Source organism: Harpia harpyja, chromosome Z (genome assembly GCF_026419915.1).
Source record: "Harpia harpyja isolate bHarHar1 chromosome Z, bHarHar1 primary haplotype, whole genome shotgun sequence".
NCBI lineage: Eukaryota > Metazoa > Chordata > Aves > Accipitriformes > Accipitridae > Harpia > Harpia harpyja.
Window position 1 is genome coordinate 37,954,036 of NC_068969.1, and position 19,827 is coordinate 37,973,862.

The window sequence follows — 19,827 nt, forward strand, 5'->3', positions numbered from 1 at the left end:
CTCTTCATTTCCTCCAGCAAACCATTGAACTTCCCTAGGTAGCATTAGAGACTGCTTCAGGAGATCATATTTACCATTTTAAGTGACTTAGCACCACATGCTCTGTAAATCAAATATTCCAGCTGTTGGAAGCATTCATTCTTGTTTCAGCAAAGACAGATTTTAGAGACAAGGCATGGAAAAGTAAGCCTTTGGAAAAATGTGTAACAAAGTTAAAAAGTACTAACCATCTGTGGTGTTGTAGTTGATTAATACGCTAGAACATTTATACTGACCTTGTCTAGTGCTGCCTCTCTGCAGCATTGTTTATTTCCTGTGCCCTCACACAGGGTGTAATGTCCTGGTCATTCTGTCCTAGGGAACTGAGTGAAGCAATAGAAGAAATAATACTTAACTGTGCATTTTTCTTTTGAGATAAAAATCAGTTTGGAAGTGAAAGGAGCCATCAGGAGTGGGATTTGAACGGATGAGAGTGATGAGAAAAACACATTTTTCTGGGTGAAATGCCTTCTTATGCATGCATTTACTGCTCTAATTCAGTTGCACTTTCAGGCTGACCTACATTATGAGAAGCTAACAGTGCAGAGAACAAGAGAATCCTCTTTTAAATTCAGGTTCTTGTACCTGCAATCATACTATCACCAATTTACTGATGTCTTGGGTACTAGGAGCTCCTGGTTCTTCCCATGTGTGTGAAACGCCATTCTGGAGCTCTTCAGGGCATTGTCTTATCCGGATGCTGACAGAAAATGCAGGGGGTGGAGTGTGGCAGTACCAAATGGTGCTGCAGTTTCTGAATGAAAGTTTAATCACAGCTTACTGTAATTTCAGATTTGCATCTGGATTACTGTAGAACTGAACAGAGCTTTCACAGCAAAGCTAACCAGCCCTGCACACTGTAGTATCCAAGTCTACACCACTTCAATATATACTGCTTTCCCTAGAGCCAGCTATGTAACCATCATACTCTAATAACCTCAGGAATGTTTTTTTTCTTTATCAGAGGTGATATTTCTTTTCATTCAGAAGTTGGCAGCCTTTTGTCCCTAAACATTCATTTCTGTGTACATCACTTTGTCCATGCAGGTGCTTCATGCAATTACAGTTCTTTGCAGGAATGAAAATATTTAATAAAAAGTGGTTAGACTTTTGGGTTGTTGGTTTTTTTACAACTGCACAAGCATTTAATTTAAAAAAGGAAGATACCTGGGTTTTTTGCCCCTGTAGCAATAGTTGAATTCCAGTCATGAGGGCTGCAAATTCTTCACAGAGTGACCACATCTGTATTTTTAGAGAGTAAGAGAAAACAACTGGCATAAAGGATCAGGTGGCTTCCTACCTGTAAAAAACTGCTTCCAATTTACATACCTTGGAGTTAGTGGGAATGAGTAAGGGTTATTCCAAAGGTGGATCCTGGTTTGCCCAGGAAAAACCTCAGCTGTTTGTCATTGAGGGCACATAAAATACTGGAGCTATAGAGACATGTTTGGAAAAATATGGTATCATTCATTACGTGCTCATCATTAAAACATCCTACCATACAGTATATGTTCATCATTAAAGTATTCATAATTTTAGAGCCATTTTTCTCCATCGTTAATTTATTACAGCAGCAAAAGAAGATTGGACTTTGATTTGATAAAAAGCTTTATAGTGTGTCACATGGGCAAGCTGAAGCCTGTGGCTCAGCTGGAATGAAAAAGAATGTTGCAAAGCCTTTCATGTGCTTTCTGAGCAAATGCAATCACAACTTCTCAAAAACAGAAGAAAAAGGACATATGGAAAACCACTCAGAATGTGTCACACAGCAAGCTCTCGAAGTAGCCACTTGTTTGGGCACTGTATACCCATGTCCCTTATTACTATCTGTATTCCAAAAAAGCCCCCTGCTGCTTCTTAGCAGGAGGTAGTATGAAGCTGCACTGATTTTTAGATTGTACTCTTGTAATTTCTGAAGTGCTCAGAAGGAGATAAACCAGCTTTTCATAAAGAAAATTTCCCTATTGTACTGTCTAGCTACCTCAGACAAGTCACTGGAGAGCGTAGAGAGCTGATTATGGAGAATGTCACTTGTGACACTCAATGTTTACACATTTTGGTCATCGGAAATGGTTTCCATCTGTGTATTGAAGACACTGTGTACTGCACTGAGAGGAACAGGCCAGGTTTTGCTTTTTGTGTGCAAGTAGGATTATGAATGGAACTATTCAAGGTAGTGCCAGCATGTGCCTAATATGTCTTAAATTCAACAAAATTTGGCAACAGGATTTAGGAATTTTTTTTTTTTCCTGAAACTTGAATTTTGTCCAATTTCATTAAGCGAAAAATTGTAATTTTTCTGGACAACACTTTCCATAGTATTTTTAAAACCCTTAGAGGTCAATATAAAAATATCATATGGAAAAATGGGACCTTTTCACACAGGAGCAAGAAGACTAACACTTTGGTTTGGGGCTTTTTTTTTTTTTTTTTAATTAAAAGACATGGTTCATGTAGGTAATGTGAGTAGAAATCCCCTTCCTTTCCTTGAGCCCTGCATCATCAACTGCATCCCTTTTCTACCCCAATTCCAGGATCTTTTTGAAGAGTTTTTCTCTGCTGCTGCTTTCTCTTAGGTCACCCAAACAGGCCACATCCAAAACACAAAATGTTTGGCCCATTTCTTCAGATTGCTTTCTGCAAAGGCTCCCACCTGGAGCATTCTTGTCCCTCCAGTGATGAGGAGGATCACCACATTTTTGGAGGTGGATGGGGTGGCAGCCACCCTGTGAGAGCCTCCCATGGGAGGGATGGAGTGCACCAGCCGGCATAAGATGGGAGCCATCACAGTGGTTTGTGCTGTCATTCCCATCTGGGATGAAGTGGGATGGTGGCACCTTTCTGAGCACCTCTTGTGTGGTAGTGAACATGAGCTATGAGGGATGGGTGCTAGCACCTTGTATGACTCTGCTTTTGCTTTTCTTGCTGGCTAAGAACTGCAACACTTTGGTGTCATACCATTCTTTTGCAGAAAACAGCTTCTTTGAAGAAATACTTGCTGTTGCTAGCAAGAGTGGAACAATACCTATGTTGGCTAGGGGTTTTCTCGCTGTACAGGGTGGTCATCTGGAAGCACAGAGGTGCAGATGACTTCTGTATCTTTGCAGTGCTTGGGACTGCCTCCGTCTGTGACGCAGATGGTGACTGCATTCTTCAAAAGGATAAGCTGAATGAAAGCAGCCACTCTCATGAAGGTTTGCCAGAGTCAACGCCCCAGAAAATGCATCATTTGGTTCCTTCTCCTTTGCAAAGAGACATCAGAGAGGCGGGCCAAGACAGTAGGTGAAGAGGGAGAAGATGATTGACATCAGCAGGGAGGTGTGGATTAGACAGTCAACCATATGCAAACATGATTTTAAGTTACACTATTGTACTAAAACTGCTAGAGGCATGGCAGGCCCGAGAGTTAGATCCAAGAGCAGAAGGGAAAGGGTTGAGTTGAACAAAGCACTGGCTCAGTGATCAGGCAATGGGAGGAGAAGCAGGTGCAGTACAGGACATCTCCAAAGGAAGATGAAACCTGAAGAAATGGAAAGTTGACAATGCTAATGATGCCAGGAGACCAACAGCATCAAAAGCTGTCCTGAAACTTGGCTGGAGTGATTGGTAGAAGCCCACAATGAGGAAATCGTCGTTTCGATTTTTTAAACCATGAAATTTTTTTAGTTGTTTAATCTTCCGCTGCCGCCCCCCCCCGTTGCTTCAGAAGAATGTCAATGTGGCTCAGAAGGATTGCCTCCCACTTGTTGTCATAGGCACTTTGGATTGCATCAAACAAAGGAAGGCACTGGCAGTACATTTGCTGGGAATTGCTAGTAGCACACCCACATTTTTTTCCTTCTAAAAGAGTTGATTGCCCAAACACTTACACTTTTGTAAATGAAGAATTCAACCAAGGAGGAAATATGCTAATAATTCTCTAAGCTGCTAATAACTGCAGTTTACTAAAGTGCAGCAGCATTGTAGAAATGACACTAATTACCCTGTTGCATCTTGACTTAAACAGAAATGAATGCACATTCAGAGACTGTGTAAATGTAACAGTAACTTCTGGAAAATCTGGGTCTAGATGAGCACTGTATGGGAATCACTGTGAACACTGTATTGCTGACAACAATTAGGATTGAATGCCGCCCTTTTCCCATTTACAGGCCTTTGTAATGGGGCAGGCTTTGAAAAGCCTCCTCCCTGTAGGCAGCAATACAAAGTTGTTGGTACGTACTCATCACCGAGGAGCAAAAGCAGCCTCCAAGCAAGCTCACCTCCTTCTGCCAAACAGCTGAGGCAGGGGGTCTGTGTGCATCCCACCACCCTCCTCCCACCCATGGTGTCGTCATCCCAGTGTGTGCCTTTTTCCTAGACCCAGCCAGTTATCCTGGACAGGTTCTGTGGCCTGGACTGTCTTGAAAAGCTTTGTTTTGTCAGCTGCTTCCATCCTTGTGATCTTCTCAGTTATCTTCTTTAGGTAATTCATCAGTAGATTGACTTCTGCTCCTCACAGGAGTGTGTGGAGCATACTCTCATTGCCATGACCTCACAAAATTGTCCCCAGATTCTGCCAGAATGTGTTGAAGGGAAAACTGGGTGGGTTTTTTAATCTTATTTTTTCCTCCTCTAGCATTTCTCCCTGGCTTCTCTGCCCTGTTGGGAGACCTTCTCCTTGCTCAGTTACTAATCCCGGGCAAAGAAAGGCTCCCTACCATAAGTAGCAATGTTTCCTCATAGGTTTTACTGCATAATTGTCTGTTTTACTACATAATTACATGTGCCACACTAATTGCACAGACACATGCACTTTCAGAATTACATACTGTTGTAAATGCATGCCCTGATTAGACAGTTATGTGTATATGCCTTAATTGTGAGCTATGGATTGCAGCTATGATGAGACGATGGGCTCTTACTCGTTAAGAAATTGGTAAAATACTGCGCCTGTGGTTCTGTTCCCTAACTTGAATACCCAAACGTCGTGTGATCTGAAATGGTTCATACATTAAAGCAGTGATGGAAGTAGACATGCTTTAGTGAATGGGGTCTCTGGGACAACCAGGGGCATATTCCCAGCTCCATGGCATGGAGATACTAGAAGCACAGAACTGGGGGGGCCTTCAGCTCTGGTTTGGCTCTGCAGGGAGATGTGTTTCAGTGGCTGGGGTGCACAGCTTCGTTACTTGATTTTCTGCATCCGTTGAAGATGTGTTCTTGCGGCTACAGAGGACATGTAGTTAGCTACCAATGTCACTAGCAGCTTTGATCTGTCTGATTAGAAGCAAATGTTAGCAGGAGTATGATGGCATACTCATGGTTTGTGTGAAAGGGGACAGCCAGCAGCCCTGCACTGACGTTTATGTCCCTTTGCACAGACTGCTCCAGGTAGCAACATTCCCTGTTTTGCACCAGCAAGTCAGGCAGGGGAGATTTAAACTCAAAATATCAAAAAGGTATTGCAGTCTTAGTCTTGTCACCTGACTACCTGTTATGTCATGAAACCTGAAGCTCTTCAGGCAAATCAAGAGCAATTCTTGCCCTTTCAGGTTAAAAGAAAGTTTATTCTTTCATTCCTGCTGTGCCCGCTCAAAAAAGTAAGGACTTTTTTACTGGTTGTTCTGTATTTGTTTGCAAAGCATCTGATTTCTTGAATATATCCTTAGTAGGACTGAAGAAGAAACTGGCCACAGAAAGTGAAATGAAAGTAGAATGAGTGAAGTATGTCAAGTAAAATATATAGTCAAAAACAGGTTGGTTGGTTGAATGTTTTTAAAGGTTTTTCCCAATGTTTAAGCACAATTAAGAAGAAAGTATCTAATGGCTGAAGCCAGCATTGTCTTCAGCTATGTAAAACTACATAATTAGACAAAAAACTCTTTCAAAATGCTTTTAGAAAGAGTTCTTCTGGCTGGCTGGCCGTAATTCCTTAAGGTGTGTCAAGTGCATTTTACTGCCTATATAAACCCAGAGGCAATGTGATTGTTCAGGTCACTGGTAAGTGCCGTTGTGCTCCTAGCTGATCATCTTCTGCTGCAGTGTGTATTAATAGCATGCAGGATAAGGGACAGCAAGGGTGGGGGTGAGTAGCAGACAATGGTGCCCTTGTTGGGTGGCCACTGAGTTCACAGGGTTTGATCAGTGCCATTTGCTTCCCAAGCCCATGCCTCACACATAGAAACACATGTGGAAAGGGAGCTGGAGACCTCAGATATCAAGTTTCTGGTTTAAAGTGTTAGCCAAATAGATGTGTCACTTTTGGTTTTCAGGAGTTACGAAGAGTTAGCAAAAGTTAGCAAGTTCTTTTTGAAGAATAATGTTGAAAATGCCCTCTTCTTTTCTTTTGGTGTTTCCTTTTTTTGCCTTTCAGCAGTAAAGAATTATTGAGAAATTCAATAACATGTTACCAGCTTAATCAGAAGTTCCTTCAGACTTTACTCACGGGAAGTTCACTAGGCTGTTTGACCAGTAAAATCTGTCCATACCCAAACATAAATAGTGTTTCTTTTAATACCCCCCTTGAGAGCAGAGACAACACATCAGGGAGAAATATGAATCCAGTGCATCTGCACTGCAGATCAAAGCCGTGGGAGGGAGGAGACCATGACTCTGGTGCCTGTCATGCTCCTTGTGGTGGTCTTCATGCCGTGGGAGTTGCAAATGCTTCCTGTTTTCCAGGTCCAGTTGCGTGTGGGTTTCCGTGTGGGCTGGAGAAAGACCCCGTGTCTTTCCAACACCATGTAATTCTACCCTGCGTTTGATGACCAGGATTGATCCACTGAGAAATGAACATTCCCTGCTATTGCCATGTCTTTTTTCCTAACCTGGGATGAATCACCTACTCTTCCTGCATGTTAGCATATGTTTCTGCAAAACGGGGGCAGTAATACTTTTCATCTGTAGAAGCATTATGAGATTTCCATTAGATACAGAAAGCATTTTTAAAATACCAAGATGATAGGTGGTGTGTCCTGCATGTGCAAACCTTTAAAGAACCTGAACTGCCAAGTCATTAATAACTTGGAAATCCAAAGCTCATTTTTAGTGGCAAACCAGGACACAGGCATGCAATAATGACAAAGTGAGGATGGTAAGCAGATGGGAGATACTTCAATGAAAGTTTGTTGTTGGTTTAGTGCCTTGTCCAGCTTATGGTAAAGTAACTTTCTATTTTTTGTTTTGATGATGTGCCTTGCCTTCCCACACTCTGAGGGGCTGCTTTAATCTCAAGTTTAAGAAGTGCTAGGATTTGCTTTCCAGATGGTGTTTACTCTGAAAAAAAAAAAAAAAATGTTGCTTTTTAGGACTTCATCATAGTTTTGTTCTCTCACTTTAGAAATCTTCCAGAATCCCTGAGGATGACATCAGGTTGAGAAAAAACAGAGACCAAAACTGTGCCAATTCCTTGGAGCCAGCTACTGTGCTTGCTACAAAGGAAGAGAAAATGGAAATTGAAGTTCCAGTTTCTGAACATAAAAGCATCACCACAGTGGCTTCACCACATCCTATAGACAATCCAACCCACTACTTTTCCCCTGCTGCCAGCCACAATGGACTTAAGGACAGGCATGAATCTCTGGACAGTGAAGTTGCTAAAGAGATCAGATACCTAGATGAAGTGCTGGAGGCAAATTGCTGCGATTCTGCTGCAGATAATACCTTTAATGGTACATCGTCCCCTGAACCAAGTGCAGTCTCCATTATGGATGGCTCAGGAGCATCTGTTAATGTCAATAATGATTCAGTACCCAGTGAAAGGGAAGAAAATGTAGCTGACAAGCAGGCACCCTTGGTAGTTGAACCACTTGAAGGTAGCACAACAGATGAGAACCTGAAATCTAATGGCCATTCCTTGGGTGGACTGAAAGAAGACACTAGGGAGACTCTGAAGGTGCCAGGAAGTCCCACTTCTTCAAACAGTTCTAGAAGATCCTCTAAGGATGGAGAGACAACTCTTACAACCCTTAAGAAAGAGGCTAAGTTTGAACTACGAGCCTTCCATGAAGACAAAAAGCCCTCAAAGCTCTTTGAAGATGAGGAAGAGAAGGAAAAATACAGGGTCCGCAAAGTGAGACCATCGGAGGAAATGATGGAACTTGAAAAGGAAAGAAGGGAACTCATTAAAAGCCAGGCTGTCAAGAAAAACCCCAACATTGCCACCAAATGGTGGAACCCTCCCCAAGAGAAGACCCTGGAGGATCAACTGGATGAAGAGCATCTGGAGTCCCACAAGAAGTACAAGGAGCGCAAGGAGAGACAGCAGCAGCAAGGTGTAACACCAACATCCCCCAAACAAGTCAGCTGCTCCTTTGTACCACCAGAGCCAGTCAATATCAAGAAAGAGGATATTGTCACAGAGCAAATTGATTTCTCAGCTGCCAGAAAGCAGTTCCAGCTGATGGAGCATTCAGGTCCATCTCAGAGTCAGGTGCCACCAAGACGGTCAGGAACACCCAAAATGTTCTCCATCAAACCCTTCTACAAAAGCCTCAATTCTCCGCATGTAGACAGGCCACTGTCCTCCATGACAAGACCTGTTTCAGTGTGTGGGCAAACAGGACAGCTTGAGGGTAACAATGCCACTGTTGTCAAAGCACAGAAGGTCTCCTGTACCTCAGAAGATGATACAAGTGCTCAGACTACCGCTGTTGACCCAGTAAGAGAATTACCGTGCAGTGATAGCCCCAGAGCCGGAGAGGCCTCAAAACTGTGGGCGGAGGACGGAGAATTCATGAGCGCAAGAGCTGTCTTCACGGTGGTGAAGGATGATGGACAGGGTATGCTAGACCAGTTCCCAAAGTCAGGCAGTGCCTCTTCCCCTCCAGAGGAGCTTGACTCCGGTTTGGATGACTTGTCTGTCAGGTCTCAGGATACTACCGTCCTGGAGACCCTTTCCAATGACTTCAGCATGGATAACATCAGCGACAGTGGTGCCTCCAATGAGACCATAAGCGCCCTGCAGGAAAGCTCGCTGGCCGATTTCTCCCTGCCACAGACCCCTCAAGCCGACACTCCGGCTGAGTGCAGGGGTGAAGGCATCTCCAAGTCGTTCAGTGACCTGGGCTGTGACTCACCCTCCTCTGCTGGGGCAGACTCCATGCTGATTGATGACCAGCTGGCGTACCATGCTGGCCTGTTGGTTCAAAACGCCATCCAACAAGCCATAGCCGAGCAGGCGGATAAAGCAAACTGCAAGGAAGAAGAAATCCCAGCAGAGAAGGAGATCCCAGTCAAAGAGCAGCCAGCCACCACCGGGCCAGCTCCAGCCTCCAAGGAGCAGCAGAACCCAATGTTTGAGCCACCCCAGGTGTCTTCACCTGTTCAGGAAAAAAGGGACACCATACCAAAGACTTCAAAAGAAGAAGACTCAGAACTCAGGGAAGGGAAGAGTTTGCAGCAGTCGCCTGTGTACTCAGCCAACCAGCCGTTCCTTGTGGAGGAAAGTAAGCACGAAGTCAGCTATTTCAGCAAGTATTCAGAGGCAGCTGAGCTGAGGAGCACCGCCTCCATCCTGGCCACACAGGAGCCTGAAGTGACTGTGGGCCCTTTCAAGTTACGGTCAAGGAAGCAGCGGACTTTGTCGATGATAGAAGAAGAGATCAGAGCTGCCCAGGAACGAGAAGAGGAGCTGAAGAGGCAGCGGCAAGGTCTGCAGGTGGCACCAAGTCATATTATGAAGAGTGCACCACCCATGCCCACCAGAACTATGTCTTACAAAACTGCACCAGGTAAGAGCCCAAAGAGTCAGAGAAGTGAAATGTGACTGAAGGGTCAGGTCAGATTCGGTTTTATGTCATTTCTGAATGAATACGTTGTTTTGCAGTGGGTGGGAGGGTTGTCATGACTTCATCTGCCTGGAAACTGCAGGCAGGAGGAGGGCATGGGACAACCCAAATTTCTGTCTGTGACCATGCCTGTGGGCATTTTTGTTTTTTCCCAAATGTAGCATAGAAGTAACTTACTTATCCTGCTGATCGTCATTAGGAAACCCTGTGCTCTGTTCATCCTCTGCCATGTTGTGGCATGACATGTCTACCCACTGAAATTTAGGATTTTCACAAGGAAGGACAGCAGTGTTTTTTTGCAGCTCTGTGGCTATCTGAAAGACAAACATACAAAGCCTTTTTTAACAGGCTTACTGTTCTCTTGCACTTCATTAAGAAAGTGCAAAGGTAGTGGAGATGTACAGATTTGGGGATTTTGCATTGGATTTCTTTTTGTGTGTGTTTTGCTTTCTGTTTTCAGGTATTTCTTCCTCTTCTTAATGAACTTTGTCTCTAAAAAGATCTCCAGAGCTGTGAGTTGCCACGTATTTCAGCTGGTGTCATTCACTAGTGGATGAGACAGGCATCACAAACAAAATGCTTAATAGATTCAGAAGTCCTCCTCTAACTGATCAGCTTCTGGGTCCTTGTGGTAGCATTCACAGCAGTTGCAGCATATCTTGCTCCTCCTTCCCCTTTTCAAAAAATAAAATCAAGCACTCATGCCTTGTTAATACAACATAAAGAAGGAAATCTTAAAAAAAAAATAGAAACATGCCAGGCTTATTTCTGTGTAGTGATTTTTATGAGTGTAGACCTAAATATGCTTTACAAGTACTTAGAAGTTTTTATTAACAGTGATCATTGTGAAGAAGTATTAATTTTACCCAGAGTACTTAAATTCCGTCCCTATTTCCACTGGTGTAAATCTGAGCCAGTGATGCTTCAAAAAATTGTGCAGCATGATCCTTTTCTTTTGAAAGTCATGGCAGACTTGAATAAGGTCTGGATTTAGTCCATTACCCAGTCTGATTGTGAACTTGGAGTGTTTTGCAGCACATAAATAGCTAATTCTTGGTTTTGTTTCTTCTGCAAAGAGGATGATTTTAACCTGTGTTTCTTGCCAAAAAATGCAGCAGATGTCAATGATTTCTTTGAAGTGCTATTGTTATTACTCCCATAGAACAGCTTTTTTGTTAGGGAGTCTCCATAAACTGAGGTGTTTTGAGCCTGACAAGATGTGAGAGACAGGGCACCATAGACCTCAGCTAGGAGAACTCGTATAAAGGTGTGCTCAAGACCGCTTTCAAAAACAGCATCACCTGTAGCTGCAAGTGCTCAAAATGAGGCTGATAATGGTTGCTTTTTACTCACAAGTGATGTTGGAAGGGCTGCTGACACTAATGCTTTTTTTAACGGAGCATCTGGGAAAACAGTGTACTTCTGCTTGTTCTTATTTCTCTACACAACAAGGCATTTACTTTGTGTCTGATGTAAAAATGTTCATTGTGAATTACATTCTAGTGAGAATGATAAACTTATATTTATAATGAATAATTCCAGACAGTTTCCTTTAAATGTCCAACTGCTGTATGTTCAAAAAAGGAAATTGGGATCTATTAGCCAGTGACTCAAGCTACTGCAATTTGCAGCTGGTGACAAGGCAAAGAATTAATTTCTAGGAAAAGATGAATATGTGGCAATGTGTAAGGATGTCATTGATCAAAAAAACCACAAAGAGCATTGCCAAAGTCATTCTTAAGTCTGCTACTTCTGGTGCTTTCTAAACAGCAGATGTGCTCAGCAGAGCTCTCAGCTGGTGGAAGTTAGCTCGGCACCCTTAGCGTTGCAGGATGCATACCCTTAGCTCATCTCATCCTTGCTGTCCCTTTAGCCAGCTGTGTTGCAGTTAAAGCTTGCAGGCATCCTTAAAAGTAGGGCGAAGGGATACCATGCAGTGTCTTGGAAGATTTCAGCAACATTCCTTTTATTTTAATACTTACGGCATGTTTTCAATATTTAAAAAAACGGAGGCAAAAGCTAATTCAGCAGAGGCAACAAAATCTAGCTGTAACGCTTCATTGCGGCCACTTACAGAGGTGATTTACAGAGCAGAAAAGAAAATCTACTCATGGTAGGCACAGTAAGGAATATGCTGTAGAACATGTCTGATACCGTAATCCAAATATCTAGTTTCACATAGAAAAATAATAATAATAATAGTAATAGCAGTAGTAGTAACAAGAAGAAGAAGAAGAAGAAACAGAGGTACTTTTGTCACCAAATTGCCTTTGCCAAAGAAAGGATTGGCACTCTTCTTTTAACATCAAGATACCTCAGCAGAAAGGGATTAGGGGGTCAGGTCTAAATTTGAAAAATCTCTTGCTAATCCATAAGTGGGCAAGTGTAAACTCACCAGAACTCTTTTGAGGAGGTGCAGTAATTAACTTAAATAGCAATGGCCTACCTATCAGGTTGCTTTTTCATGGTGGGCTGGGCAGAGTAGCTTTACTAGGACTCCTGGTGGTCCTTAGTTATTTATTACTCCCATTTCACTTCTTTGAACCATTGTTATGTGGATAACAGAAACACAAACCGCAAAAAAGAACTGGAGGGAACTGAATTGCTACTTTGACTGAGGTGTGGAAGATTAACACAATTCGTGTGGGTGTATGTGTGAAATAACTGCTAATTACTTTAGATAGCAAACAGGCTGTTTTTACCACCCTGACATACAACTTTCATACAACTGATGGTAACACTAAACTTGGTGTCTGCCAACCACCCAGCAGAAGCCAACATGGTTCCTAGTAATAAATGTCTGTACTGTACTGCTAGTAAGTATCCTTTAAAGCTGTTTGGGATGATTTGAAGCAGCTTTTTAACCCATCTCAGATCACTGGAGCAAGACACAGAGTAATTTCAGTGGAACAATGACTATGTGTTGTGTGCACACAGGACAAGACCTTCTCCAGGTACACCTGGACAGGTGAAGGGCAGAACCTAGGCGAACTCCTTTCCCAAAAAGTTGGGCTTCCTGCATGAGGAACCCCAAGAAAGAAAAAAAAAAAAGTGCTTGAGCATGGCTAAATGGAGAGTCACTGTGGATCCCCAAATATTTGTGGAGCTGTATTTAAATTTGACCATTTCCTGTGTTGTTTTGCTGCAGCACCTGCTGCCCTTGGTGAGGGGTTGAGCAGCTGCACAGCAGGCCAGTGGTTTTCTCCTACAATGTGTGGTTGGTACACCATCCCTCCTGGGCAGACCAGCTGGGGCTGTTTGACAGTTTATTCGAACAGGATGATGAGTGTGTGACACGAGAGGATCCAGCATACATTTGGTGGTGTCATTCCCACGTTCCTTTTATTAGGAGTACTTAGACTGTGGAGAACTTGTGTCTAATTTCCTGTAGTGCCTGGCTCAAGTAATCCTGTTCATCAAAGGAGGTGTGAAAATCACTACGTGAGGGGTCTTGGTTCAGTGAAGGCTTTTCTGTTGGAGAGAAACCCTTTGTGAATATTTGCTGTCTCATGACAAGGCATGAGGAAATCCCTGACATGAGAAACCATGCCTGGGAGAAGCTTTCCTGAAGCTGTCACGTCTGCCTTTTTGGTGTTTGTCACCAAAGCATTGCCAGGTGAGGCAGAAGGCACACTGCATTCCCTGCACCCATCTGCAGGCACTTAGATCCAGCTGCACATGCGTCTGGGAGAGCTGCCCACCAAGCCGTCATCTTCTGTTGTCTTCAGCTGATGAACCAGAGAGAATTTCAGTGAATGGCAAAAGCCCAGGGCGGGAGTTGCAGTTTAGAGATGCAAGTGATCAGGAACCTTTAAATTTCAGGTAACTTCCCTTCAAAAGGGGGGGGGGGGGGGGGGGGGGGGGGCTGTTGTATTCTTTCTTCTCCTTCTCCTGAGTGACAGCTCTGGAGGGTAAGCATCTGTCAGAGGAGCCACTTCAGCCTGAAAACCGTTTTCCACTTTCTTTTTCACTAGTAAATACCTACACTAAGGAAACTTCTCAGGTTCAACCACAGCCTGAAGATATTTTTTGTATGGTGGGAGGAGAAGCAGAAACTTTGGGGCAAAATATTTTTAATATTTGTGGCCATTGCAAAATTTTTAATGCCCTGTATACATGTAAAGAATAAGGATCAGGTATAATACATATGCATGAATGCCTTTTTAAAATGAGAAATTTGAGCAAGACTACAGCAGAAATTAAGCCTCTGAGTTTACAGAAGATACTGTTTCCTTACGCCTTCATAAGCACCAGTATGAAAAAAGTGAAGTTCAACATTCTTTTCAAGGATTCCTCCGGAGTGCTCATCACTCATCCCCTGAACACCTCCAGGAGTGCCTTAACAGCATACTAACCCAGCTCATTTGCCATTTGCTCTCTTATTCCTTCCCTAGCGGAGAATGTGTATGATGTGAGAGGATCTTCGAGGCGTTAGTTTTTTAATGTTTGCTTGTTTGTGTGTTTGCATATTCATGTTGCTTTACCTGGTGTTCAAGAAGACCAACGAAGCCCACCTTTCACCTGGAGTGGTAATGAGTCTGCACATTACCAGAGGGACTTTTTTTTACATATTTCAACTATCCCCTGACTCCAGCACAGACTAGTCTCCTAAAACAATGTCTTGCTGAAATACCTTATTAGTTTTCTCTGCTGTGCAGGTGTCTTAAAAAATGCCAACAGCATCGGTAAAATAGTTGCTCTTACTTCTGTGAAGCTCCATTCTTCCCATCTCCTTTGTACCTTAGGTAACACTATATGGTGGCCCTTGGTACCTGCTGGTTACTTAGTCATGGCTCAGGCCCTTGTCCCAGGGCCTCACCTTGGTCACTCTTTCATCTTGATATTGCAGCAAATCAGCTGAGCATCCTTCCTCAGCTTGCAGCAAGTGCTTGAACACCCATCAGGCTCCACAGGGTGGATAAATCACCATCCCAACCCCTCTTGCTCCCCAGAGCTGTGCAGAGGTTTTGGTTAGAAGAAAGCTACTTTGTCCCCAGCTTTTACACATCTTTGATTTTACAGAGAGGGGTCAGGCGATGTCTTGCAGCCACCAGACTGGGACACAGCAGCAGCTGCCCCTTCCCTGAGCTTTCCCTTCCCCTCTCCAGGGCTGAGAAAGGGCATTCTCCATAGGAGCATCTCCCGCCTGCCCCAAATAGCACAAGAGGCAGGAAATTAAGAGAAATCAAGTTCCAGGAGCTTCCTACTAGATTGCTGAAGCCAGAGAGTGGAGGGAGCCATCACCAGAACTGAAGCCACAGAACATTTTTGGAGTCCCTGTGAAAGAGGAAAAAAAAGTAAATGTGTAGGTGAAGATTTGTGATGCTATCGCCTGTACTCGATAGCTTGCAACAGCTCTAAAGGTGACCTCAGAGGACTACCTTCCCCTGGAGAGGAAGACACTGCTGATAACCACTGTTAACTTGCAAGTGTGACCATCAGGCTGCAGTTTTTGTGGTATCCCTCAAGTGTGACCCTGTTTCCATTCAAGTCAAAGCACAGGTACTTTATTACTCAGCTGGCATTTGGGCAAGGACCACCAGCAGTGTCTGTGCATCAGGTGTGGGCATGGGACTGTGGAAGTAGAAAGTGCCTGTGATTATCATGTCTCATGATGATTTTATGCTGAATGACTCTTCTGCCTGAGAACTGTACCTTATCTGGATGAAAATCTGCCAGAAGAAAATTAACCCAGCAACAATTCTAACACAGTCCAAACTGGCAGAATAGCTCTACAATGGACTGAAGTTCTGCATGAGGTTCATGGAGTTTTTCTGTGGTTGTTCTGAGAGCCCTGAAGCCTCAGACACCCCATCATCTAACCACAACCTTGCTGATGGCTGTGCTGGTTGCTTGCCTTTCTGACACAGTTGGCACTGGTAGAATCTCTCTCTTCCACCTGCCTACCTCTTCTCACAAAATTTTTAGGAACTTACTCTTCTGTGAAAAGTAGTTGAAATGATGCCGTGAATTCCTGAGTTTTTAGTGGAATTTACTTACACAGAGAAAATGGTTATATAAGCATAATTTCTTGTGGATACAAACCAACAAACCACTGTTCCCTTGTCAGCGAATCTCCTTATAACCTTGGCTTCTCTGTTTGTGAAAAGGAAACAGTGACACTGTTCATGGTGACACTGCCCAGCATGCGCAGAAGAGTTGCGTGTTGCTGCACGTATCCAGGGAGGATGGATCTGCTTGGAGATATCCCTTTTCTAAAATGCAGATCCCCAAAGCCTACAGTTTGCATTGTTTTCCAGGGGAAGTGGAGTGCAATGAGCTCTTTTCAGGCCTGTCCGTAGGTCTGAGCATCCTGTGATGTGTCTGCATCCCTGGGGGAAATCAAAAGCTGGGCAGACATCTGAGAAGCGTGATTCTTCCTGCATTACTTGCATACATCCAAGACAGTTACTTTAAGAATTAAGTAATACAGCAAGATATCTCACCCTTAATCGGGCCTTTTATTTTCAGCAGACTTTTTTACCCACTGGACCTAAAGGGCGAGGTGACAGTTATTCTTACTCTCTTCTACTGAGCAGTCCAAGCTGTGATACATGGGTGCAGGTGGGCAGCTCAGGACCTGCTGTTGGCCTCTGCTTTGGCAGCGTATCTCCTGGTTGTCTGTGGAGCTGGTGCAACCCAGAGAAGAACCTGTGCCTGTAGAAACTCCCCCTCCAGTCTGTGGTGGGGTGATTTAAGGAAGAGAAATTTCCAGCCTCATCCCTGCACTGGCCAGCTTAAGCTAAGCCTGTAACGAGAAACGAGTGATCTTGGGTTTTTCCATACTGGTGAAAAATGAAACAAGCCCGGCAAGGGGATTTCTTGTAACAGACCTCTGCAGTGTCGACTCAGGTTTCACTTCTTCCTTCAAGAATAAATCCTGCTGATCCTTACAGGGGGTTTCAAGGCTGCTCTCTAGTGGCTACCACTGTTATGATGCTTTTTGGAGGAGCAACTAGGGTTTTCATTTGTCTCAGCAACAGAAGTTTCATGAAAATCTGCACAATCCTTCCAATTACTTATTTGTAAGGGTGTGGGGGTGGCTTTTTTCCTCCTTTTTTTCTTTCCCGTCCCTTGAACTGTTTTATTTCAAAGACCTGGCGTGCCACGGAAAAGAAAACCTGATTTTGGTTCCACATTGCTTTCTCCTGTCATAGCTAAGGACCCCCCCACCTTACTCCCAGGATCTGCCACTGTCATCCTCATTCTTCCCAGCAGGACAAGGTGGGCAGCTCACCCCAGATCAGCACCTGGTGATAAGAAACACAGGCTGTCCTCCCCGGAGGAGCGTGGGTTGTCCACCCCCTGAGCTCTCCTGCAGCTCGCTGCAGTGGTCTCCTTGCTCTGGCCTGCCTTTTACCCACCTCTTCAGCTGGGGTCACTCTGCCTAAAACAGGCTCCCCTGGGTGAAATGGGCTCAGTCAGAGAGCAACCTGACTTCTCGCTGACTTTCCTCCCACCAGGTGACTGAAGGGCCCTGTCTGAAGGAGGGGTGTGTGGGATGGAGACCCCATCCTGCTCTGCCACAGGTCTCCCTCCAGGAGCACCCTCTGCAACTTGCCGGAAACAGCTGCCAGGATGATTTGCACCAGGGACTAACCCAAAGCCTTTCACACTTACAAAGCAGACAAAAAGCACTGGAAGAAGAGAAAAAGCCAGCAACGCTTACCAAGATGCCTTCTTTGGATATCTTGCACATGGTCCCTGGCATACAGTGGTGGCATCCTGTGTGCTGTATTGTCTGAGCCAGAAAAAAAATCATCTTGCAATTTTCCAGAATCTTACAAACATTTCCAGATCACTGAAATGTGTCCTCTAGGATGAAAGAGGGGTAATTCAGCCAGTAAACAATAGTGGTGGGTTAAATTCGCATTGTATCATGTGGTAACTCTTCTAGGTTTTGTAAAAAGATTTTGTAGTGTTTTGGTGTAGTGAATTTCAGGATGAGGGAGAGTGTTTTAAAAGCCCATGACCATCCTGATTTACCAGATTGTTTCACAGGCTTCTTTCCAAACTGTTTCTGCATTCAAACCCCACTGAAAACGCTTCTCCAGCTGTCATCGTTTGGAAACAACTTGTGAGTCCTTCAGCTTAGAAAGGGTCATTCCTTTTCATGTCATTGCAGGAAAGATAGAGAAGATCAAGCCTCCGCCATCCCCCACTACAGAAGGCCCCATCTCACAGTCTGACCTGCCACCTGAGGAGCCTGCAGGAGCCCAGCGACCCAAGAACCTGATGCAGACCCTCATGGAGGATTACGAAACACACAAAACTAAGAGACGAGAAAGGATGGACGACAGCAGCGTAAGTGCACTTTTCTTTTTCACTTTTTGCTCTGCGATAGAGACCATGACTCGTGAGAACCAACATTCAGACAACAAAAACATATATTTCCCAAGAATCTGCTCAGATCACCGTGCAAGTGCGTAAGGATTTTAACATGTTGTAAGGGCCAGTGTGTTTGAAATGGAAGGATGAGGGCCAATGGAGAGGAAGAGTGTCACTGATGGAAATATCAAAGGCAACTCATATTAAATTTCATTTTAATTAGTTAATTAATAATAAGGGCAGTGGGCAATTGGCAGACTCTGTTAATTCACACATCGCCAGGACCCTCCAATGGGTTATTTTAGTGGCTCTTTGAACTTTGTGCATCAAACATGTATTCATGCCTGTGTTTGTAGACCCCCTAAATCCTGTCCCAGTGTGCTCAGGATTCAGCGTAAGTGGATAACTTCCCCAGAAACCACCCCTTGCAGAACGGGATTGAGAAAGTCTCAGAAATTAACTTAGATCCTTCAATGGGCAGCATGTTGTTTCCCACTGGATTTGTTGTCTTTCTTCCACACAAACAGAAAATCAGCAAGAATTTCAGTTTGCGAAATGAGTGCCTACATTTCAGTCATTACTGTCGTAGAGTTTAACCCAATTAAGGTGTTCTTTATTGGAGGCACTAATAAGAAGAACTATGAATTCCATAGCTGGAAGTATCAAAATTCAGGTGCAACCTTTATGCAACCTTTATACAGCCTGTTTCCCAACAGAGCACAAGGTGTTTCTTATTCAGACTCATTATTACTGTGGGCAATGAGTGCAGAAGGTAGTGAGATATAAGTGCAATATAAAACTTATTAAACAGACACAGTGTTTGCTGAAGCAGCCACAGTCCTCCATGCATTTCCTGGAGATGTCAGTATGATGACCCCAGCACCAAGGAGCTCCTGCTCCAAACAAACTCCTTTCTAGTTATGTTCATTAAACGTAGAGTCTCATATAGCTGTATAGAAGTAAGTGAAGGTTTGTAAGGTGAATACTGCACTAGTCTGGCATCTTTTAATCATTACTGGTGAATATTGCACAGGAGCACAAAATACTTGAAATCGGAAGGAATGCAGTGTAGAGGGGTCGTGTTGCATTTCTGCTGATTTACTAAAACGTAGTAGGAGAGCTGACTCAAAATGTAAACAGATAAATTTTCAGAGCACACCAGAAACTTTCTTGTCCCTTTTTCTACTGAAGCCATTGAAAAACACAATCTCGTCATCCGTCAGGCTCCTGCTGCCACGTAGGAAGCCAGCTTGTGCAGTGGAGCATGCCTTGTTGTGGCAGCGGCATCTTGGGGTCATGTCTTGGGAAGGAGCTGGTCTCTGGTTTCACCTCCTTCCCCAAAGCACTCAGTGAAATGGGGTGGCTCCACCTGCTCTGGTGAGTGCTGTATCTGGCATCTCCCCAGAGAATCTTTCTCCCTGAAGGGCACTCAGAGGCTTGCAGGAGGCATGTCACACCCTCACGCCCTTTGCAGGAGCCGGGAAGAACTTTAAAAAAAGAGGGGCATAAAAATCCTGCTGTGCAAACCAGAACTTGTCCTCAGGAGTCCCGCAGCACACATCTGTCAGTCTGGTGGCTTGAAACCTCGGCGTGGCAGAGAAGCTGCTCTGCTAAAGAGGTGACACTCAGCTGGTACTCATCCTGCACTTTTCCTCCATCTTGGTGAAGAGTGAATCTGACTTGCCCAGCC

General features: G+C 44.1%; 1 protein-coding gene across 10 annotated transcripts in view; it reads left to right on the forward strand.

Annotated features, from left to right (window-relative positions):
- PALM2AKAP2 (PALM2 and AKAP2 fusion) overlaps positions 1 to 19,827 on the forward strand; it is a 283,007-nt gene that overhangs the window by 251,333 nt on the left and 11,847 nt on the right. For all 10 annotated transcript variants that reach the window (XM_052778157.1, XM_052778159.1, XM_052778158.1 and 7 more), the window contains 2 exons: positions 7,361 to 9,752; positions 17,935 to 18,113. In XM_052778157.1, the coding sequence (XP_052634117.1) occupies positions 7,361 to 9,752; positions 17,935 to 18,113 (2,571 nt within the window). The remainder of the gene's footprint in view (positions 1 to 7,360; positions 9,753 to 17,934; positions 18,114 to 19,827) is intronic.